Consider the following 25,172-nt stretch of genomic DNA (forward strand, 5'->3'; position numbering starts at 1 on the left):
CCCGTTTCGATAAAGCGGCGGGAGGCCATTTCGTCGTCGAGTGCGGAACGCTGTTGAACACCCCCGTGGCTCTTTAAGCGTTCGGATCGGTTTCCCTTGCACATACTCGCCGTCTCTCTGTCTCTGTTCAACGCGCGCGGTTCACCCTCTTTGCTTTCCTTTTCTTCTTACATGCCTCTGGGTGCGCACTTTCTCTCGGTGTCGTGCATGAAGCTTCCTTCTGTCGCTGTGTACCTAGCGTACATACACCGCCGGTCTCTGTCTTTCTCCAACACGTTTACGGTCTTGCGTGTATCAATATTTGACAGTGTAGTGTATACACGTTCCTGTGCATTTCAGTTACGTAATTATGTGTTTATGTGGCTCTTCTTCCATCCTCCTTTGCAAATGTTTTTACACCTGTTTACCAATGTTTAGCGACCCGTGTGCATGTGTGTGTGTGTGTGCATACTTGCTGTCGAACTTGAAGGCTAAAAAGGTCGTTGGTATGGAACAACAATTTTCAACCTTTACGTGCTGTATGACGAGAAACTAATTGCTAATATTCTACGACACGCAAAAAGGTAAATTACATTTGGCTCGAGACAGGGAATTTACAACGGATGGCTATTGTTATCTTTATTTGACAATCTGAGGGAAAAGTGGTCAGTGTCTCTGATCGTTTAGTCAGGTATCGGATGTTTGAAAAATTCTTGCGGTAGGAAAATTCTTCCGCTTGGAAATCGAGGGTACGGAGAACAGGGTAGCAGAGGTTGTACAGGTGTTTTAAACGTTTTGTCACAATGCGACGGTGGTGTTAAACGTTTTATCAGAATCCGAATTAATTCGAATCAGTCGTTGCTAAAGCAGTAAGTAGGAACGACTCAATACACAGAAACGCGTATTGGACACCTTTATCGGGGCCACTAATCTATTAAGGCAAGTCGGAGAAGGGCGAAAGCTCGAATTTATGCCGCGACTACAAATCTTGGCTTGGCCCGACGCGCAGAGAAGGGAGTTGAAAACCACGTAGAACGGAGCACGAAGCACCAGGCCAGACCTGGCTCTACGAGCCTCCTTGAGTTCCAGATTCTACTACGGTAATCGATTGCCAGACGAAAACACCTCTATTAGAAATCCACAACCGTCTTACGGCCACCGCGCGCTCGTCGAGTATAGAAGTAAATCTTGGTTAATGGTCTATACTTGTAGCGCCGCTGGCAACAACAACAATTACCTTCTCTCTTGAAAGAATTAACTACTAACAAATAACATTCGGCGGAGATAACCGAAACTATCAAGGAGGGACTATACATAGGTACATTCATTGTGATATTTAAGGATAATTTTCTTGGAGTTAACATTATTCTAAAATACGTATGTACTGAATTTTGCAATACCAGCGAAGAGAATGATTGTAACAACAAATTTGCTAACCGACATATATATTTGTGATAGAGCCACGGGTAGTTCACATAAGATTAGATTAATTACCATTAAAGGGACATAAATATAAAGGGTGTCTCACGAAACTAGGGCAAACTGTATTTTTAAAACCATTAGCGACGGGGGAAAATGTCATAAGGCAAAATGAGATGGTATGGAATGAAGCATGTCTGCGAATTAACTTTATATAGTTTTACGCATCTGAAAAGTGCAATTGCACCAAATTGCACTTTTATAAAAACACTATGTTCTTCACTGCACTAATCGATATAACTTTTCATTTCTTGGGAAAAAGTATCCAAGTACCCATATATATATGCAGCATAACATTATTGATCTAAAAGTAGTGCGCGCTATAATAAATCTTCGGAAGATCCTCTATTACATTCTGAATATTTTTTCATTCTTTCCTTTATATTGCCGAACATATGAGTTTTATACCTATACATAATTTTTCATGTTCCTAGCGAAATACATCGCTGAATATCTCTACATTTAAGAGATAAATATTGTACTCTTGCCTTGTAAAAGTGCATAAAATTAATTCCAGGACATGCTTCGTTCCATACCAGTTCATTTTACCTTGTGACATTTTTCTCATCTTGAACCGTTTCGAAGATATAGTTGTTCCACTTACGCAAGACACATATATCGACACAGTCATACGAACGTTGCTTTTCGATATAAAATTTTATTTCCGCCACTTTAACCCTTAATTATCTGAACGATATCTAATAATATCTATTATAATTTATAATATATTTATAATAGATAATTATCTACTATCGTTAAACTGGTGTTTTCCTTACAAGACCACCCAGAGAAATATATTTCTACGATTACTAAATAATAAGAATATAACTTAAAGAATTAAAATCGTAAAACATTCGATAGTTGTTTCCATTTACTTTTCTTTCGAACAGAGTCCAATTTTCGAGTCGTTTTCTTATAAATATCAACATATCAAAGCTATTATACCCAAAACAATACCCAAACATTCATTACGCATTCTAATATCTTTTCCATCGTCAAATGCCCTGAACATTAAAACACGGAAACGAAGTTTGAAAAATATCTTCGACTAAACTTCATTTCCAAAATATTCGAGTAACTTCAGCCTTTGTCGGTGCTCGCTTTGGTATTAACTTAATCAATAGTGGCGGCAAGAGCGAAGAAACGTATAGCCGTACGTGTTTACAATTCAATCACCGGCCTGCCTCTTTACACCGCGTGCAGAGCGCCGTTACTGTAACAGATGAAGGTTAAGAGCGGCCATAAATTTTCTTTTCAACTTCGTTTATCCGTGCGGAAGATTCTCGCGCATCGGTCGTATCCGTGGTGGGACGCGTATAACGACGAGCCAGCAGATAATATCACAGACGAAGAGGAGAAGATAGGCTGTGGCTGGTTGCCGTGTAGGCGATAATCACAGTAGCGGCACGGCGAGTACGAAACAACGCTCATAAATAATAGTCGAGTAACCCTTCCACGTATGTTTGGATGCCGCGGCCGAGAGTTTCGGCGTGTTCGCGTTTCGAAGCACGGCTTTCCCGCGGAACGAAACCGCCTATCCCAAGATTATACGGAAACTTTAACGGCCACGGTTACTCAGCCGTCTCGGCAAAGTATGGTAGGCGTGGTTTGAACCCGCGGGTTTATTAATCCTGATAATGTCCCTGCGGGGAACATGCGTCCGTGTTTATTGTTCAAGAATGCTCAGTAGTATAGAGCTTTACGTTCGTAACCCTGAAGCAGACCGATCTCCCAATTCCCTGTAATTAAATCTGGAGTGCTCGTTTTAAGGATTATTAAACGGCCTCGTTGAATGAGAGACGTACTTAGTAAGTACTGTTTCGTTATTCGAGTTCGGGCACACCGAGCTAACGCGTGCTGCAAATCGAACAGTCAGCAGAGTAATAGCTTGTTTATGGCTACGAGCAAGATGAAATTGATAGTGGCGCGTATTGTCGCGATAAGATCGATAAATGGTAATGCAAAGCGACGGAGGGGAATAAGCTGCTTGTAAGAAAACATTAGAGCCGTTACAGCTTTTTTAGCGGCGTGTTACGCGAAACGAGAAGATCGTAAACCCTTTTTCCAGTTCTGGCGAACGAAACATTCCGTGGCAAATATAACGTTAAAATCTTACAGACGAAATACGAATATTTTACGTTTTATTATAAACAATGGATTGTTTGAACGATCGGAAGTCGATACGAGAGCTAATAAACTGTGTAAAATGTTGCAAGTTATAATGTACGGTAACTTGTACTCGTAATATTAATCGATGCAAGTAGTCGACGAACAAATTTATATTTGCTTAAATTTTGTAAATAAACGGATATATGAATCTTGGCGTTTGCTCGTAAAGATTGTTATCTCATGAAAGAAAATTTCGTCTTAAAATTTTACAGCTTGATTGTAACATCAACTTAGAAATTATATTCGATCTCATCGTACGTTAATACATCGTACAATATCGTCCATAAAAAGACGTATCGCGCTATTTATAGCATAATCTGAAGAGATGGAAGGAACTGGCCCGGAAATACTCAGTTTTTTGTCATTATGAGTGGATCCATTAAATTGTCGTTAGTACTTGAACAGCATAAGAATGTACAAACTACAGTCAAAGTAGTAAGCGAGAGACATAATACAAGGAAAAAAAAAATCCATTCAAAGACGAAGGTCGTTAAATGCTGCACGTTTGCAGAAAGAAGCTCATGATTGAACGTATCTTTTTCTACATTTTTTATATGCTTCATAGAATCGAAACTTTGCGTAGCTAGTCATTGAAAGTATTTTAACATTCAATTGGACAAATAATCTAATTAATTTACAAACGTTATTCGAATAGTTTCCGAGTATCATATTTGTAATATATGTCGTTGCTAATTTCAACGAGTTGTCATATTTATCGGAATAGAATTGAAGATGCAACAATTCTCAATTCCAATTGAAATACATTTCGTTATAATCTGTTAACAGTTAAAAGTATATTCTCTTCCTAAACTGCAGGGTATTATACATATATTTTTATCCAATATACTGAGGAACAAGTTTATTAAAACCTTTGCATGAAACGATAAAACATGATTCTTAATTAAATTTTGAAGTTTAAAATCCTCTTAGATATTTGTTCAAATCTATTTAAAAGTTTTTCCAATTTCTGAAAAGATTTATTCAACTTGAGGCTCTTTAACGAGAAAGACCAATATAAAGAACATAATCACATACAAAATAGAATTTCTTTTCTCCCTTATATCGATTCTATAATCCTTGAAACATCATCTTTTCGATAGATTCTTGACAAATATAAACGACTATTCTGAAAATATAATCGACGAAAGAAGAAACTTCAAATACCTTTGTTTCTGTGAAAACGGCAATTAACGTTAAACAATAACGACCACTTAACGGAACATGCATAATAACGATTGTATTCTATAGGAAGCGTCGACGCACTTCGCAATTTTCTCGTACGTGTCGTTTTAACACGGATATTTTGCAGGAGGGTGATACATACGGCAGGAGTTAAGGCCAATAGCAAAGAAAAGAGAAAAAGAAAAAGAAAGAGAGAGGGAGTGAGGGCTTAGACAAGTGTGTAAGTGTAACCAAAACTCAAAGCAAGCTAGCTACGAACGTTATCTAATTTACCCTTTACTACAAAATATGTTTCATACTTTTTTCTTACTTTTTTATCTCTTTCTAATACCATTACTTCTTCTAACTTTTCGAATACCTTGATATTACATTACTTATATCTTTGTTGTACTTATTATTACCATAATTATACTATACATTCTCTTTAACTTTCCATTTTTCACTCTTCGTACTTTATATTATACGTTCTTGCGTGGAGAAAAATATCAGCACCGCTACCTGTTGTTGCAGCCATAAGATATTACGATAAACCAACCGGAAGTAGAGGCAACGAGTCGATGCCGATCTTGGCATCGACTTAAATCGTTGCTCGTTGATTTAAAGTAATATCCTATCGCTATTATTTTTCTCCGTGTATATACAGCTGTTCTCTCTTTCGTCCTTATTATTATCTTTTTTTTTTTTTTTTATCTTGTTGAAAGATCATCGACACTCTATTATACAAGTATTCTTAGACGCGTACTATATTAATCAACGATTCGAAAAACTTTTGCAAGATAGATTTATAAACGATTGTTTGTTTCAAGGAACGTTTCGATGTAGATATTTCGAGTCGTGCGTGTCTTAACGTTACGAGTGAGCGAACTGCTGTTTAGTATTTGATTAGAAGTATTGTATCGGATTGGTAGTCTTGTTTGGTCGTCTTGTTCAGGGCACTGAAGAAAAGAAACAAGTCTTTATTAACGTGTAGTGTTTAGAAACATCGGCGAAAATATCCTGTCACGATAAATACATTGCACAAATTAATCATCAACTTAATTTCTAATCTACACTTCTACCGATTCGAACGAATTTCTCAGGTTTACCAAGCGTTATAGAGAACACGCGTAAAAGGAATTATAAAAACGGAAGCATAATAGACGACAAAGATATTTAAATGCCTAGCGACAATTTTTCTTATTTTAGAATTAGCCTTACATTTAATCCTGCTACAGCTTTCGAATTTTTATATCTCAGTCTTATTCTCGTTTCAACGGAAAAAGAAACGTTTCATATTTTAACGCTTTGATATAAAATCGGAACAAAAATGATGCTTTCATATTTTCCTTAAATTTGAGAAATTTTTTAACGCTAGAAGAACACATTTAAGTCCAAAATGATCCAAGCAATGCAACAATGCTAGTAAGAAGACACAAAAATATGCCATTAACGATATTAAGGAAGGATATGTAATACAAGGATATGAACGAAATAACTTACGTTAATTGGATAATTTTTATCGATGGTCGAAAATGCTATACGTTTTTAAAGCAACGAATCCTTTTTTTCGGCACTCTGCATACGTACGTATATACATGTACAACGCGTGTGCATACGATAGAATGTAGCATATATAATACATACGTGTATGTACGTATTTAGCGACGTCATCGTTCGAATTTCGTTGAAAGTAATTTTCTGTGTCGTAACGTTTTATAATACAATAACGTTTTATGATACAATGTACACATTGGCTTCAGTATGCATGCTCGTCTATTTTTCTCTGTTTGAAAAATATTTTGACATGAGAATATTCTAAATTGTGCAACAAAATACATATAAAATAGAACGATAGGCAAAGCTACGGGATAAACGCGTTGGGAGAAAAGAGAAAGAGAGAAAGAAGTTGTACAAGTTGAGCAAGGTAAAACGGACGCTAAAAGTACGCTGAATCTTTCTTCACTTTTTTCCTTCACTTTTAATAATTTCTTTTGTCTTTTTTTTAGTTTCTTAGTACTTTCACCTCTATTATTCCGCTGATTTAGTTAGCTAGAATCGAGAAACGGAGTAATCTTACGCTTCGTAAAAGATACAAATGTGTATGCACAAATCCTAGTAATAATTGCGAAGTAACATTGAACACGACAATTAGCAACTCGTGTGATATTTCGCACAATCTATTGTACTATTTTGTAACTATATTGTATGTCATTTTTTCCTTGTACTCACGTGCACTTTTACCTACGTGCACACTACTGCGTCGAATTGTGGTTATTAAATTTCGTCTTGGAAGATTTTACTCTTAACACTGTTCTAGTAATAACACATTTTTTTTTAGTCTTACTCAATCTACTTGATCATAGATTAGTGTTATGTAACATACACTGTAAAATAGCGAAACGAACATTATTTTATACCTAAAGTAATATTAATGTTACAGTATTGTCGATATTAAACGAAGAATTCAGAAGGAACGATTTGAAAAATAATAATTTTTTATCGTTATGATTCCTAGTGTTTACAATATCGAATACAGAAAATATATACTTTGAACTTTTTATAGGTAATAAATAATGGCAATTGCATTACGTTTTTAATTTATTTGTGATATGAAATTTCTTATACGTTATATTTGTTTTGCATAAAATAGATAATAGATACGATATTATCCATAAAGGTTGTTTTTAAATTTAATATACGTGTGACTGAAGAGTTTTGTATATTTTTCTTTAATAGGAAAATCATATTACACGTTTAAGTTGGTTCGATTCACAGACGTAATTGAAGGCCTTAGAACGTCGAAAATTAAGTTGACGATGCACTGGGAAAGAGAATGGTTTATACCTCACGTTTTACCTTTATATTTATCCTTTAAAGTTCGCCTATACTAGATATAATGACGCTACTCGCTTTCGAATAATCGTATTCTACGAACGTCATTATGATTGCAAAATAGGGCTGTTATCGCAGACAATGACTTAAGCGCTTCTTCAGTACCGCAAAACGGATAACAATTACGGAACAACAATTACCAGGTGCTGTGGTAAACCAAGAAAGAAAGACAAGTAAGAGAGAAGAAAAGGGAAGGACAATAAGAGAAGCTAAGGGCAGGATGGAGGGCGAGGAGGGAGAGAAAGAGAGCAGAAAAGCAATTTTTATCTTTTCATCCCGGTCGATATAACGCTTTAACAGGCCAGCGGAAAGTTATAAATACGGCGTCAGCCTGGGAACTAATTATTCAAATATCTGTAGATGGGCGGCAGTAAAGAAAAAGGAGACAGACAGAGGGAGAGCCGATGTCCACTTAAAGGCTGCTAGCATGAATTTACTCCGGGGGAATATTGGCGCGCTACGGGGGTAGCCAGTGCCAACGAAACTTCAAGTATCTACGTTATTTAAGGGGGGTACGAGATACGTACATTCGAGTTCCATCGTCGACCACTAGAGATTCCATTCGCCATAAAATGGAGAAAAGTGGAAACTTCCTTCCCGAGTGTAAGAAAGAACGAGAGAAGATATTGCGAAAGTCCAACATCGTCGGCCCTTCTTTTTTCCTTTCTCACTTTCCTGTTTTCCACCCTTTCTTCCTTTTCTTTTTCTTCCCTGCGTTTCTCGACGCTTTCTCTCTCTCTCTCTCTTTCTCTCGCCTCTCTATTATTTTCTGTTCTCCTTTTTTTTCTTGTCTTGTCCCCATCCCCTTGTCGACGTTTTTTCCTTTTTTTCTTTCCATTTGATCTTGAAACTCCGGGACGCTGCCGGTTCGCACGAGCCTTGCACGGTCAAGGGAAAATTTCGAGTTTACCCCCTGAATTTCTTGTTGATCTTTCATCTGTTCGGGCTGTACCTGTCGGAACTGGCTGGCTAGCAAGTTATCGAGAATTCAGCCAAGTAAAAAGTTCCTAGATCCGCGCGATAAATCTAGTTAGCCGATCGCCAAGTTGTTCCCCCGGCCAGATAAGAATAAAGTTTCAGCGAGCATGCTCGGGTCGCCATTGATTGAGTGTGTGGAAGTTCGATTTAGCCGCGTTCGTGTAATCAGCTGCCTAATGAGCCGAACGCGGAACCTACAGGCTCTCCCGGTAATGGCGAGCCTTATGCCGACTATGTCTAAGCCACCAGCCATAAATCACGGATCACCTTCGCAGCGACACGGCGATTCGAAGGGTCCAGTAAATATAGTAGCAGATAGATTTCCTTAAACGAGATATATCCGCTTCTGATGGCCGGCCGCGCACGCGAAATATAGGTCACTTATTGAAAGATGGTACGGAGGAAATGACGCAGGAAATTTCCTTGCTACGAGGTGTCACTTACTTTCACTATTGAATTTTCATGACTATTTTGAGAACGCGTCAACGTGAACATCGGTCAATCGAAAGTGCTATTATCGCGAGTTTTATACGTTTCACATCTATTTTCGTACATTGTTCGTAATTTGTGCTTATGTTTTAGAAGAAAATTCATGTTTATTTTTCACAAGTAAATATTGCGTTATGAAAGAAAAAATTGAGGTCGAAGTATGTACTTCGTGTCAAGTAACCGATAAACTTGTTACATTTTATCAGGAATACTACAATTACATGGGCAGTAAACTTATTTTAACGTAATTGTATAGCTATATACTTCATTTCTATGTCATTTGCAATAAAAAAAAATTATCTTTTGTATACGATTATTTAATATATAAATTGGATGAGTTTTCTATACGATCACATTAGATTTCATTCAAACATTGTCATTTTTAAAAAGAACGAAGAGAACTCTTCTATTTAGAGATAAAAGAAATTCCTCTTTGTTTAAACAACGAAACATTGCATTAATCAAAAAAACGTAACGATATTAATTCGAATAATACACGTTCATTTTTATTCCATGCATTTAAGCAATATTTTATGAAAACGCTAGAATTATTTTAAATTAACTGTATTTCAATTATACGGTTGTACATATATAAATCTGCTTTTTTAGTATATACAATCTGAAACAAGAGCTGGTTACGAATCACTCAAAAGTCGATAAACTTTCAACGTGAATAAGCCAGGATAAAATTTTTGATCGCAAATGGTTACTCTTTCTATCTAAGGAAGCCTTTCGGGCGAACCGATCTCATCTCTACGATCTTTTCTTTTAAAGCTGATTTTCATTCAAAGAGTCTTGCCAGTATGAAAGCTTTATCATAGTATGGATCTATAGTAACTCCTCAATTTTTCAGCCTACTATCCCTTAAAGCTTTCGTGGCAATTTTTCGTATAGATCTCCGATATGAATTTCGATTTTTTTCAACAGTAAATCCAGGGAACGAAAAAGTATATTCGAAAAGATCACTTGGCTTTCTTTCCTATTAACTTAGAAATTGTAGATTAGCGATCAGATGTTATAGCTATCCCCTCGATCGATGGTTTTTCACGCGGAAAGCGTAAAAAGTATTATTGTTAATGTAATTTCTAAAAATTTGTTTACAAGAGTTTGAAAAAAGATTTAGAGATCTTATTGAAAACGACGATATTTGGAATTTTTTGAAAACACAAAGAGATTTGCGATTAATACAAAAGCAAAGAAAAGAATTTTTCAATGTTTAATCTTTCTTAGAGAGGATAAAATGTCCCACTTACAATTTAATGTGCGTATTTTAATGCGAAAGCATATTATTGAAAAAAATTAATTATTCAGGAAGATTTCCAAGTAAAGTTAAATTCCTATTATGCAATTCTACACGGATGAAATATATAATAAAAATATAGGTCGTTTGATTTATATAACACATACTTTCTCTGCAATAAGTGACATTATGTATATAGTTTGTTGAAACACATTTCATGACTAAGAGATTGTGCGTGACATGGTAAATTTTACGGATGAAATACTTTTGTACAATAGTACAGATGCTTCGGTACAGATAACTTCTAGTATGATTACTGATAACACAATCTTACACATGAAAATAAAGATTCCTGTTATCGCAAAACACGTGAATAAATGAGCATGCAATGATACACAAAAAATAAAAAATTTCTTATCGAAGAAATTTTATTCCTTCAGACATCATTCGGAGAATATTTTACAAGTTTCCTAATGTTACCTAGAAACAAGAACGTCGGCTTCTATTCTTATTTTCTAATCTCACCCACAAAAGACCATCCTTACATTTTTCACCGATCGGTGTTCCGATAATCGATCGGTGGTTAATTAGAATTCTATAATAATCGATACTCTACTGTATAATTAATAGAAACGACAGTCAAGATGGAAGAGGTGATCAATTTTGCAAAAATCTCACAGATTGCTCACAGATAAAAGTCACAAACGTTAACCATACGATCGTCCGAAGAAAATTAAATTATATGAAAAGCGAGATATTAAAAATCCAATCGTTGATCAAACCCCGAGAACCTGTTACCATTTGTAGCGTTTAGCTGGTTCAGCACCTTTGTCGCGTGATTTCATCGACCGATCGCATATCCTGTAATCTCTAAACGTCTCAAATAATGAAAGAGGAAAATTTACAGGCAATATCTAATGTTCGCGAAACGAGCAACGCTTTGACATTCGCCGTTCGGTCGACATCGATCGTCGAAAGCGGCGCAGTTCGAGGCCTCGTAAAAAGGAAATAATAATTTCATGGACACAAGAGAAAAATCGATATTATAGTGGCTACGTAAGCGTTTTAGCGGGAAGAAAATTTTTTAAAGCGAACCGATAACGCATGGGGGAGAAGGATGGGACAGAGAAGGAAGAAGGGAGTTTGAGACATTCCGAGAATACTGAGAATAACATTCAGGGGGCAATAAAGAGATAATGCCGAGCTTTCAGAAACGAAGAGAACGTCCCCCTGGTAAGTTCTTAACGGAACGTTCCAACGTCCTGAGAACCTTCTATCCTCGAACGAGGCAATTACAGGCTGTGGTTTACCGGTCGCGTTTACACCCGTAGTCTGCTACCTTAGTATAGGCTAAGCCCCCGTACGATCGTAAACTTAGCTGACGGGGTTCAACCTCTTTGGCATTGCCGTTCGATATCTCGAACGGCTAGCCTGCTGCACCGAGTTCCGCGTCGTCAAACCTGACCCGTTTCTCCGGGTATCACCGATGCTAAAACAGCAAAGCAGACGCACCGGATAATAGCAAACAGATATCGGTGAAGTTAGTTTCTTTAACGTGTGCAAATTTTTCTTCGTTTACAGATAGAACCGATTACATTTTCTTACGATTATAAACTAATCGATAAGATTGAATACCGCATGCATCGATGACTTTGTATCGTGTACCAGCCCAGTTTCTTAATTTTTAATTTTGCACTGGATAGCGACATTGTTGCAGAATTCTAAGATTATTAAAGCACTGGTAATTAGGTAATTGCATGTTATATTTTTTTCTTTTTTTTTTTTTTACCGCTTCAATATGAGGAACGAAAGAAATTAAAAACGGAAATTCGATAAACTATCGACAAAATTTGCTATCTAACGTTATTATTTGAGAATGCAGATATCATATATTATTGAAGATAAATAGAGAGACAATAAATGAAGCAAACGTGCATGTAACTGTGTATACTTTCTAAAAGATAGTATCTTTTCATCGCTATTATATATTATAAAACCCATTAATTATCAATGGAGTATTCATGAATAAAAATTATATAAAACATTTCATTTTATCGTACCGGCTTTTTTTTCTCGTACAAGTTGTAGATGCATGCGTTCCATTAAGGTCCATTATTCTGGAAAACCATTCGGTTGTCAATATTCTATCATAAATATTATAACACATTGAACTCACACAATGTAGGTATATTCAAAGTAAATATTTTAATCCCTTTAAAATGCGTAGTATTTCAAATAATATAAATCACATTGAGACGGAATACTGGTTACGTGTGAATATTTCTTTTATCGACACGTTTTAATATAGCCGAACACTGGATGCATAACCATATTAAATCAAAAATATTGAAATACATTAAAACGTCGAATATTTCTTTAGAATGGAGCAATTTTAACTCTCAGTTTTAAACGTTGAGTCAGAGAAAGATTTTCCATAATTCGAACGCACATCAGTTTTGCATTAGCTTTTACTCTGACAATAAGTATCGGAGCTTTCGATGAACTTATACATAGTTTATACATTAAATGTTCTCGAACGTGGTAGAAACGTCGAAATAACGGCTTTTTTGAAAATGTAAAAAAGAAAGTTGTTAATCTTCCGCTAGGTTTTCGTCGAGTTCCTTACTTTGTTAAAGTTACGAAACATTTCGGGCGTGATTAATACATTGCATAAATTAAATAGCTTTTTTTTTTCGTTCATACTTTCAATGAAGGTTATTAATGATCAAACTACGAACTAAGTTTCTAAAGATAAAGCAATCAGGGATTTTAACTGGTTCACCAAATGGTGAAGATATTGATTATGCAGCCTGCCATTTAATAGCTCTATCAGACTGGTATCGGGATTAAAAAGCATTTAATATTCCGGCGATCGAATTTTATAACGTCGTTGCCATTCTCCACATATTTTATTTGCAATTTTACAATTAATTTCCGCAGCACAGCAAAGTTATATCTGGCAAACTTTGCAGCTAATTAGACTTAAGTGTAACTTTGATGTAAATTCGCGAAGCTAGTGAACTTTGCAAGGAACTTTAGATTACAAATTTGACAGTGTTAACGACTTTATTAATGTATCGGCATCGACGGAAGATCAATTTCTACTTCAAATATCCGAAATTCTAATTAATTATCCAATTTTATGCTAACCGGACGTTATTAACATGAGACAATTTCTTCTACTTTTTAATATTCTTTACCAATTATCTTACTTCATTAAGATTTCATTATTATGTCCAACTGACAGTGACAAAAAAATTGTATGATACTGATACATCTAAAGTATGTTAGAAGCTTCTAAAGACACATACATACAAGTGTATGTTGAGCAACTAATATTTTAAAATGTTTAATATAAAACATATAATATATTAACAGGTAACGTAATGAAAAGAAAACACAGACAAATATTTGTCATCACTTCGATCCACAGCATTATCTTGATAATGAAGTAAATCTAAATTTAACTAACATTTTTTATTTTTTTATTTGCAGCAAATACAAAACCATTGACTTTCGATGAAGTGTACAATCAAAGTAGTCCGACCAACTGTACAGTATACTGCGGTGGACTAACTAATGGTCTAACAGAAGAGCTAATGCAAAAAACTTTCTCGCCTTTTGGATCCATCCAAGAGATTCGTGTATTCAAGGACAAGGGTTATGCTTTTATCAGGTAAACGTTAAATTTTTACATTATCTTCGCAGATTTATAACATATGGTTTCCATATAAGGATTCACGTATAAAACTGACTACGTATAAAGATCATGCGATAGTTGCTGTTAATATTTTCGTTTGATTAGTCGTTTATAATACACAAAATAAAACTGTGTACACGTACAATGTTTCGAGCGGACGAAATTTACACAAATAACAATTGAAATGTTTCGTAATTAAAACTACAAAATTCGTAAAAACATTCGTAAAAATGTAATACGATATCGCATCTATAATAACGCGAACAATAATTAACTGGCAAACTTTTCCAGCGTGAAATCCTAGTAAGGTATAATTTTCTATTTTTATTCTTTTAATTCGCGGTAAAGTTCCTCGGTGGTTCAACGATTGTTTTAGAAAATTAGTGGTCTACAAAACTTGTAGTATATACGAAGACAAGCGCAACGTGGGCAGTTCTTTCAAAACTTATTAATTTCAAAAGTTTGCTCGCGTAAGTGTACAGCTCCGACGATCTCTCGATTCTTGACGTCCCTGAAGACTGTGGCGCATTGTTGTTGAAATGTCGTGGTGATATACGTTACGTGTAATATCTCTCGGAGATGTCAGTGCGACGGGAAGTCCCCACGGTAAAGGTAGTAGCGTTGAAGTACGCCGCAGTCAGAGATCATCGCGTGGAAGAAAGCGAGCAAAACGGGAGTTAAGCTGATCGATAGAAAAAGTTCTCACGTACAACGCCGGGTTTGAGATAATAAATTCTTCACGCTAAAGCCGGATTTCCTTCCGGCGGACAAAAAGTTTTAGGACCGGCTAGTCTAATTGCTAGATATATTAAAGTTATTAGTTTTGCAAACTAATAATAAGACTCATAAAAAGTTATTTGTAGACTGATCGTAGTCGATCTCGGGAAATCATTTGTTTTAAAAGTTTAATAATTAACGCTATTTTTCTATGATATACATATGTCCTTATTTGTTGGGAAAAATATTCTACTTAAAGTATTGTGCTTTATTCCTAGGTCAACAATCAAATGCAAATGATTAATAAAATGTAAATTCATGGTACGTAGAATAAAGTGATAATATAAATGATAAAACTTGTGGAAGAAAATTCTTCTTAAATTAAAATAATTAACTCGCAATTATGTCGTATGCTAATCTATCTACTTTGGCCTCCTCGCTACCATTTACATATCACCATCTTTCTCCTATGTTGTTGTAGTATGTAGAAGCTATATTAGTCTCTATATAAGATTGCTCCAATTTCTACATATAATTAATATTATAATTTTTCCATAAATTACATATAATTTGATCATATAATTAAACAGCGAATGCGTTTATGCTAATTCATACGTTTATGAACATAATTAAAGAATTTGCACTTAAATGTGCTTTTTCTTTTAAATATTTGTAACAACCAACGTATATTGTGTGTATATATATATATATATATATATATATATATATATATATATATATATATATTACGTGTACTCTCTGTATTTTTATACGTTTAAATTTTTCATAACGCACGAATATTCGCAGTCTAATTATATGAAAAATATGAAAATTGAGTAGATCTTATAGAAGAGACGCTAAATACATCAATTATAAAATCGCGAGTGAAAAATGAATACTATAAGAGACAGATATTTAATGGAACGGAAGGGACGATAAATTCACTTAATAAATATCGACGTAAAAAACGTATAGTTTAATTAACCGTACTTTACGTCGGTTTAATAAAATGGTAAAAAGTATAAATTCGAGCCAACGTTCCTTTTTGCCAAATTTCGCTTGGCAAGCGTCTAAAATCGAAAAGCAAGAGGCAGGATGCGTCACGAAGTTTACCGAGTACACTGATAACACGATGATGTCTTTAACCGAACTTTTGGCATCTGACAGGGATGCAATGATGCTTTCAAAATTGATAGCTGATTTCGGAATGCGGCCAGAATCACTTGCGTATTCAATCGATATCTTCGAATATCGGTACGTCGTCATACAATTAGAGTGAAAATAATCATGACTCTGCAATTTCAGAGACCACGTACTGCAATCATGAACTTCTCTCATTTGCCTCGAGGCAAATTGTGCGTGATATAATCCGTTCTACGTGTGATTAGTTTCAGTTTTCAATTCAAGTCGTCGTGCGGTAATAAAGACAATTTACTTTTAACGGCAGGTATGAAATTACTTTTGTTCGAGAATTTTAATTCTATAAAATAAAAACTTGTGACACTAATGAAACCGTATAATAGATGTGTACAAATACGATACATACATAGCTGAGTGCTTAAATTATTAATGTTTCAAATGTATTTTTAATAAACTAAAATAAACTAATACATAATAATAATAATTGTTTATAGTATATATATATCATATACAGGGTGCGGTCTAATAACATGTACAAGCAGGCACGAGATGATTACTTATGGAAAAATAAGAACAAAATATGAAATAAAATTTTTTCAGTTAAGGCTTAGTTTAAGAGAAAATCAAGTTTGAAAATTTATGAAGTATACTTGAATATGGCTAATTCCGGACTAGGCAGGATTAAATAATCGACAGGAAGTTATTCTGCGTGTGAAAATAAGTCGAAAACGTAGAATAACATTTTTTCTCAAGACGCTTTGTTTCCGAGAAAAATAAATTTGAAAATTTATCATACGCGTGTGCTAGGTCGATTCTTAACTGAACGTGTTCGAATTTTATTTTCTTAAAAATGAAGCCTTGAACGGACAAATTTTATTCTAAATTTTCGACTTATCTTTACACCTTCTGAACAACCTCCTGTCAATTATTTAGTACTAATCTGGAATTAACCACGTTCAAGTATATTTGATAAATTTTCAAACTTGATTTTCTCGAAACCGAAACCTTAAATGAAAAAATTTTATTCCATACTTTATTTTTATTTTTTCATAAAGAATCACCTCGTGCTCGCTTGTATATGTTATTCGGCCGCACCCTGTATACTATAATAAATAAGGTATTGTTCTCTCATATAGTTGTCTTTCTTTCACAATCTTCAAAGCAATTGTTGTATCTTACGTACAGCTTTGAGGTCGTAAAGGCTGAACCAGTTATGAAAGTCGTAAGTTTTATCACTTTATACACATTTTTAAAGTTCACATAGTGATCATTCTCATCGTATTTATAAAAGCGAGAATTATTGAACGTCTGGCATACATTTAACGTAAATAAGATTGCACGATGAAACATATTATTATCTAATTGTACCATCAACATAGTTAACATAGATGCGAAAAATTTTTAAATATATACATTATGTATATAGTACATATTTTATCTAAAAACGAGTACGCGTATCAGTTATTTTTGCATTTTGTAGTAAATTCTTATACATTGTGATAACGTACAATTCCTATGCACTCCTCCATAGATAATCTCGAATTTTCAAGCGAAAATAGCAAAGATATATTTTATAAAAAATTAGTCAAAAATGATTTTCTACTTCTGCGTAAAAGTTCTAATTGATTTTGTTCTCCAGCTATGTATTCCAATCCATCTTTCGCCATTCATTTCAATTGCTGTGATTTATTACTAATAGATAGGTAACGACAGCTTATCTGACAACCTATTCTGCAATACAATTCATTGGAATAATGATCGGTGCGATCAATATATTATCGTTTCCATCGATATACCTGAATAAGGTGGCATTCACAAGCATCGTAATTTTTTTCTACTTTCTCACACTTTGCCACGTAAATACACATATACGCTACAGAGAGTAGACAATACACGTTCCAATAATTGAATTCTATTGTCAAGAGAAATGAAGGCTATCAAATAACTAGGATGACTCAAGGAATCGCCTCTGATTCACGACTAATGCCTTCGCGGCTACTTACGTGGGGGAGAGAATGTATATCGTTCTCTGATCGCTAATCATATTTACCGTCTTGCTCGTCCCTTCCTCTCTTTCTAGCTCCTTTGTTGCACATAGTATGTACGCCTATCACACACGCATACCTTCTGTGGCAGCCAATCACACGTTCTAAAGTTCACGTGCTACGTTATCGCAATAACGGCATACATCATCACGCAATACCTTTAAATGTCCATTTCACGATTAGCCATTGTTAGAATGCAATATGGCGATATTTTGCGTGACGGAAGAACGATCATAATGGACGCGAGTAACAAAGATCGACAGATCGGAGAAGCATTTTCATTTTCCATGTACATACATATATATCGTACCAATATCTTTTAATCCGTGTACGATATAATAAACCGACGAAAAATTCAAAATGGGCAATTCATAGAATAATCAATGTTTCTCAAATATGATTTCTTTAAACTCAGAAATTCCTACCATTCTCTGGCAACAAATTAACTCACAGAAACGAATATGTAATTCGTATCTTGAGAATTAATCGTTGATCTTAGCGCAATGAAATTGCGACATTCGTGATAAGTAGAATCGAGGATTCGATTTGACTTCTGAAAAGCATATTTCATAGTTCGGTCAAGATTCTCTTTAAAAGAGTTTAAAGACGATCAATTTTCCCCCTGAATCGGAAAACCAGGAAGAGTATGAGAAGACGGATTCAAAACAAGCGATGCTTATTGAAGAAAAAGGATCATAAGGAGGCGAAAAAACTCTTTCTCCGTAGCAGTTCCTTCGAGTCTGACTTGGTCGACGTTTCTCGCGCACGTTCTATGCTGTTCGGCATCATTCTTCTTTCTTGTAGTCCCGCCGCTAGCAATCGCTGTTACCCCAGTATCTCTTCGTATGTCTTCTGCAGTTCCGCCACCCGTGGACAATGTCCGTCGTTCGGATATCTTCCGTCTAATTGCTCTTCCCTCTTTCATTCTTCTATAGTCAGAAACTCCGGAAACGAATATCTCGGGATGACGTATGGACTTACTCTTGGATACACTGTATAGATCGTTGCAGAGGAGTGAAAAAGAAGTATGGAGGAGGTAAGAGAGGCGAAGAAAAAGAGAGAGAGAGAGAGGTCCTTTCTTCTCGGTGAAAAGAAAGAATCTTATCTACTACTGGTTATCGGTCGGGCTTTGGACGGTGTGAGAACGAGGCGATGGCAGAAAAGGGGTTGGTTGCTGACGATGACCATCCTTCGTCGTACTCGAAGACGTGGATGGAGAATGAACTCCTGGACGGAGCTTCTATTGTGGCAGTCCCGGGTGAGGATGTTAAAAGTGACCTAATCTCTCGATAAATTCGATGATTTTTCGTTGGTCCTCGCTGGCAGCCGGTGTCGTATTCGTCAATCCACGATCGAGCTCTCGTGAGACGCTCAAGCGACGAAAATTGATCGAATTTTGTTGGGAAACGTGCTTGGAATGGACAGCCGATAACTGATATACGTTTTAAAGTAACTGGATATGGGATACGAGCATTGAAAGTGCTACCACCTAGTATTCGAATACTCCCAATCTTCTTCTTTTTTTTTTTTTTTTACAAATATTAGCCTCCTCTTCTTTACAATATTTTGTATTTTAATATCGATGCAGATATTTTGCTGTGAATTTCATTTTTCAAAATATTGCCATTTAGTTTTCCTATTTACGATATAAATTGAATATGTTTGGTTTCAATTCAGTTTTTATAGTATATATATTATTATTCGTTCATGAAGCTTATAAAAAAGGAATAAACGATAGCTTTTACGTACTTTGTTAAATTCAAATTCATTTATCAAAGTTATAACAACTAAGCGTAATAAAGTGTATAATTAAAAATGTTCGCGTGTACTGGAAGTTATAATAACGCGACTCACTGCTGTTTCTTGCAATTGACAATAAAATGATCAGTGAAACGATATTTTACTTGGCACAATAAAGCTTTCGAATCATAAATACGAAATAAATTATTCCCGTTACAAAATCAGTTTATCTGCCCACGTAATTGAATGCTTTACAAAGCACGTTGTCCATTGCCGAGATTTATACGTACAAACCTGAATTCAAAGCGTTTCTCAAGAAACAATAAAGTTACTTCGCTCATTGCTACGTTCGTCAAACAATTCAAAGGCACGTACAATACACAAAAACAGGTATTACGTTAAAAGAAACCATTAATCAGAGTTACCACTCGATTCTAAAGACTGCTATTTAAAAATGCATCTTTCCATACAATCTGTGACACAGCATTCACGATGTACGAGGAATAAAGTATAATATACAAAAGATTTCATACAGATCAAATTAAACGTAACGAAATAATAGAATTTCAACTTAACAATATCTTGCCTAAGTACCTTGCTATATTCTGCTAAAAAAATAAAAGAAAAGACACGATATGCGAGAATTAATTCTTGTCCTTAACTTTTATAGTTTAAAGTTTCTCGAACTCGCCTCATCGTAATGCAACCCCGTTCATTAACGAACGGAAACAGCAGCCCGAATCCTGCAGGGCAAGCATCCGTATATAAGATTATCTTTATAATGCCTCTAAAAACGACGTGTTTATGTCCGGCCACACGGCATAACGTACCCCCTTCAGCAGCCGGTTACATAGACGACATTTACGAGGACATACCACCCCCTCGGCCCATCTGAATCTTGGTTGAATGCCAAATGGCAAACCTTAACCTCGCCGTAATTGAAGGACTCGATAAATAAAAACTACGTCTGCGTTTTCAGTAATGCGATCCGGCTGTTATCCGGTGCGAGCAGCGGTATTTTGATTTTCGCATGGTGTAATAAATAAATAATCCGCGACAAAGAGGAAGATAAAGCCGACCGATAGGAGTAGCAGCAGGCCATGCGGTTAACTCGGTCGTTATCGACAAAATGATAATATCACCGAGGGTAGAGGGTGTTTGTTCACATGCTCGATACACTTTGAACGCTCTCCAAACTGTATGAAATTCAAAGTAGCGCCGCACGATATACATATACGTGAAACTACGATTTAACATGGAATCTCTAGATCCACGGGTATAATCTAGATTCGGCGGGATTCACAATTATCGTGCTTATTCGTGCGCACGGTAAACTCGCATAAATTAAACTGCAAGAGTCGCTGAGAGCACTAGTAGCCGACCATTTCGTTAAAGCTACGATAATAAGGTTCCGTGTAACTGGCGGAAAAAAGTGCAGCCAGATCGTGCTACATATTTTTCTTCACAGGCGTGCACGCGTATTTGTAAATTCCGTCTATCCTCGTAACACGTGGCGGCAGCAAATACGCTTGAAACGAATTTTTAACACCCGTTCTTTAATTGCTTTTTAGAAAGAGGCTACTATATGCATAATTGTCTTTACATATCATCTCTAGCTCTCCTCTCAGCTGTCTCTAACAAAAATCCGAAATTTCGATGTTGCCTGTCTAGTTTAACTCGATGCAACGTATTATAAAGATTTATTATACAATATTACAGCGCGAGATCGTACATTTCAACGAAGTCCCTTTCCCTTTTCTCTTCGTTTCTTTTTTGGGGGGAATTTTCGACAAATATTACTTAAATAAAATATGTGGAAAACTGGAACAGTTAAGATAAATAATTGATGTAATCCAAATCCTCAGTTAGTACCATTGGACGATAGATAATTCACAAACGTTTGAAATAAGCTACTTCATTTTTAAGTAGTTTGTGAAACGAGATGAAATTGTTCAATACGCGACACTAGGAAAGATTTGACGACAAAGACACATTTTTTGTCTATCGAATAATTCTTTTAATAATTGCTCTTATTTATCTGTCTGTCAGCACATGCGGATTTCAAATGAAAAGAAACATTTTTCTTTTGAAATAATTGACGGTCGTCGAATTCGTTGAACCTTAAAAATTATTAAGTGCGAAAGCATTTGAACGAAAGGTTGAGAGCTAATCTAAAATTCGTGGTTTGGTTGTATTTCAGGTTTTCTACCAAAGAATCGGCGACACACGCTATTGTGGCGGTACATAACACCGACATCAATGGTCAAACGGTGAAATGTAGCTGGGGCAAGGAGAGCGGGGATCCAAACAATGCGCAGCAAACGGGACAGGTAAACGTTCGCTCTTTTATCGACCTCTCATGGAAAGAGGAAGCAATGAAATTCGCGACAGAATTCTGGATAAAGTTTGAAACGAGACGCTTAAGATAAAATTTCAAATAAAGTTTCCAATCGCTTCTTCCATCGATCGCGGAAAATGGCAACAACGCTGGCCAACTAAGAAAGGGAAATAAAAGCCCTTTGTACATTCTCTTTCGTAAATCTTCGAATACAATGTGTGAAAAATGAATAAACATACAGAATATTGTAACGAGGATAAAAGTGGGAATACTTTCAGAATTCATAATATACGTATATTATGATTAACACGAAAGATCGAATGAAATCGATATAAATTCAAGGAGAATATCCTTCAGCAGGTTTATGCTCGAACTATGTTTTAACCTCGAGATATGTGCCAAAGATCCTAGCAATTAATACCAAGTCCACTTCGAACTAGAACATGAGTTCGGTTTGAATTAGGGATTGAGATATCTTGGCAAATGCATTATCATATAAGTCCGTTCGATCGTATTGTATATATGTCCTTGGTAAGCATTCTATATAATTGAAATTAAATAAGAGGCAAGCACGATTTCAAAATAGAAGGTCTCTTAAATTATCGTGCGATTTTTATTTTCACTAAATTACAAGCGAAAACAAGTAAACCGAAATAGACGAAAAATGTTCATTTCATTAAGGATACGTATCTTAATAAGATTAAGAAGAAGAATATTTCTCATTTCGTTAAACATACAATAGTAATATCTACGAGCGTTGATCGTATCGAAGAGAAACGCAAGGCACAAACGTATTGCGCCTCGTTACCAAGAATAAATCGCAAAAAGCAGCCTCCTACGAGATATTGGAAAAAGGAAATAGTTACAGTATTCGATTGCCTGTTCCATCCGGTTCGGGCTTTGCGTTCAGTGCATGACCGACTGGTACGAGCCTAGTAGAAGAGTAAAAACGGAAGGAGGAAGGGAGGACAGGGAATCGGGCAAGATTCCGGTCTATTCACGGGTCTTGCTCTAAAGTGTGTCTGTCGGGTCTCTTAGCAATTAGCGCCGGTAGGACGAGTAAGTACGTCCGATCTGGGAATGGTAGCCGAAGTACGCCCTCTTCTCCCTTGTACTCTCCTCAGCAGTACTTCCGTCCATCCATCCACTGTTACTCGGCCCGTGACATCGCTCTAATTGATCCCTATTCCCATAACGCGCTTCTCCCACGAGTAGTACCGGGATATCGCATTACTACGTATCTCATCATGCCTCAGTCTCATACTCGACGCAGTTGGTCTGCTTTCATGTTCGATCTCCTTCTTAACCTGGCTAAATTAATCGCCAGGTGGTGCACAGGATAATTCACGTCTCAAGATTTTGGCTCATTCGCATGCAGCTTTAGAAGGTGTGAACGTTTAGATTTCGGTATAATTTCTGAAAATACAGTGAGTTACGAAAGTATAGAAACACTTGCAGAAGTATTTTATGCATTTAGAAGTTTTCTTGATTTTCTAATTTCCTTGTTACTTGAAGACCAGAAGGAAGTATTTATCTAGTAGCCTGTATAATATAATTTCACCGAAAAGGTTAAAAGACACAAGAAACTTCAAATATTCCGATATATCTTGAAAATTGTAGGAATGCTGGGTACCTAAGACATTCACGTTAAAGAGAACAGCACTGGATAAAAGAAGCGACACTTCGTACATATATAACATATTTTTCTCTAATTCCTAATATCATTTGTACTAAATATACGCAAATACAAAACGTAACATTTAAGAATCAAGCAAACGTTACAAAACTTAGTTACCTTCTAAGAATCTATAATCTATAAAAGCAAGATTAACATTTCTTCCTTCTTTCTATTTTCAATCTGACCGATCCAGTTCATTTCCCACGCGAACAATATTTCCATCGAAAGATTTTTCCAGTAACCATCCACAGGGAAAATTCCTGTGAACTTAACGGCAGCGCGTTACAGTAAACTCAGAGTCTTTGATGCAATAACGATTTAACGGCATATATGAGGCATTAAGATGAGTTTTAAACGAGCAGTATTAGCATCTTTAACCGTGTAGAGATGGTTAAGCATAAAATCTAGGCGATGCTCCCAGTCTTTTTTATTTCATTGATCACTGTGCTCTTCCAGGCGTTATCGTCGGCGACGTACCCATACTACGCGGCGGCAGCAGCTGCCGCCGCGGCGGCGGCAGGAGTCGCGGGTGTCGGAGGCGTCGGTGGCGTCGGCGGAGCTGGCCAGCTAGGATACTGGTATCCGCCCCAATCTTATCCTACGACAGCGACGCAGATGCAAGCTGGTGGCTTCCTCCAAGGAATGCAAGGATATACTTATGGACAGTTCGCCGGATATCAACAGGCGCAGTACATGGGGTAAGCTCCCTTATGCTTTTACCGTACAGGGTAATTCTGTGTTACTATACACTATCGGCTAGATACTTAAGTTGATTACAAATGGTGAGGATAAACGTGACTTTTATTCCGTAAATTGTATTTTTCTTGCATTGAATTTGGTGTATTATAATGTAATCGTTGAAAAGATAATATAATTTTAATTTGGAAAAATAAGATTGAAATTTCATTAGAACCGTAGTGTTTTTCTCTTCTGATGCATGAGTACTTCACTGTGAAATGATATAGAATGAGTTATGTAGCGTCAGTATTGGACTTGCTGAATTTATCATATTTCCTTAATGTAGGTGTTAATGAATAGCAAGTACCTATGAATAGTATTACTCTTGAATCTTCTTTTATGTATATTATACTTTTTATAGATGAGATTCACTAAATATTATTTATACATTGGTATACATTTCGAATTGTTGGAAGTGTAGAAGCAGTATTTAATTAAAGAATTAAGTTTCCTATATAATATTTTAATATTAGTCTTCGTGACAAGTAGAATATTTTAAATTAGTACTAATGTACTGCATACTTCAAAAAATAATCTAGAAGACATACATCTAGGGTAACATACAATTTATTTTAATTGCTATCTTTATTTCTTTATTTATAACTAATTATCTGTACCTTATACTAACAAAAAGAATTATAGTGCAATAGCGGAAAAGTATTAAATATATCTATTCCGTTATGAATCAA

General features: G+C 35.8%; 1 protein-coding gene across 8 annotated transcripts in view; it reads left to right on the forward strand.

Annotated features, from left to right (window-relative positions):
• The window catches only part of LOC132910405 (nucleolysin TIAR), a 591,493-nt gene that overhangs the window by 548,295 nt on the left and 18,026 nt on the right, over nt 1–25,172 (forward strand). For all 8 annotated transcript variants that reach the window (XM_060966077.1, XM_060966079.1, XM_060966081.1 and 5 more), the window contains 3 exons: nt 13,883–14,063; nt 21,930–22,059; nt 24,202–24,443. In XM_060966077.1, coding sequence (XP_060822060.1) covers nt 13,883–14,063; nt 21,930–22,059; nt 24,202–24,443 — 553 coding nt within the window. The remainder of the gene's footprint in view (nt 1–13,882; nt 14,064–21,929; nt 22,060–24,201; nt 24,444–25,172) is intronic.

The sequence above is a fragment of the Bombus pascuorum genome, chromosome 9 (genome assembly GCF_905332965.1).
Source record: "Bombus pascuorum chromosome 9, iyBomPasc1.1, whole genome shotgun sequence".
NCBI classification, from domain to species: Eukaryota; Metazoa; Arthropoda; class Insecta; order Hymenoptera; family Apidae; genus Bombus; species Bombus pascuorum.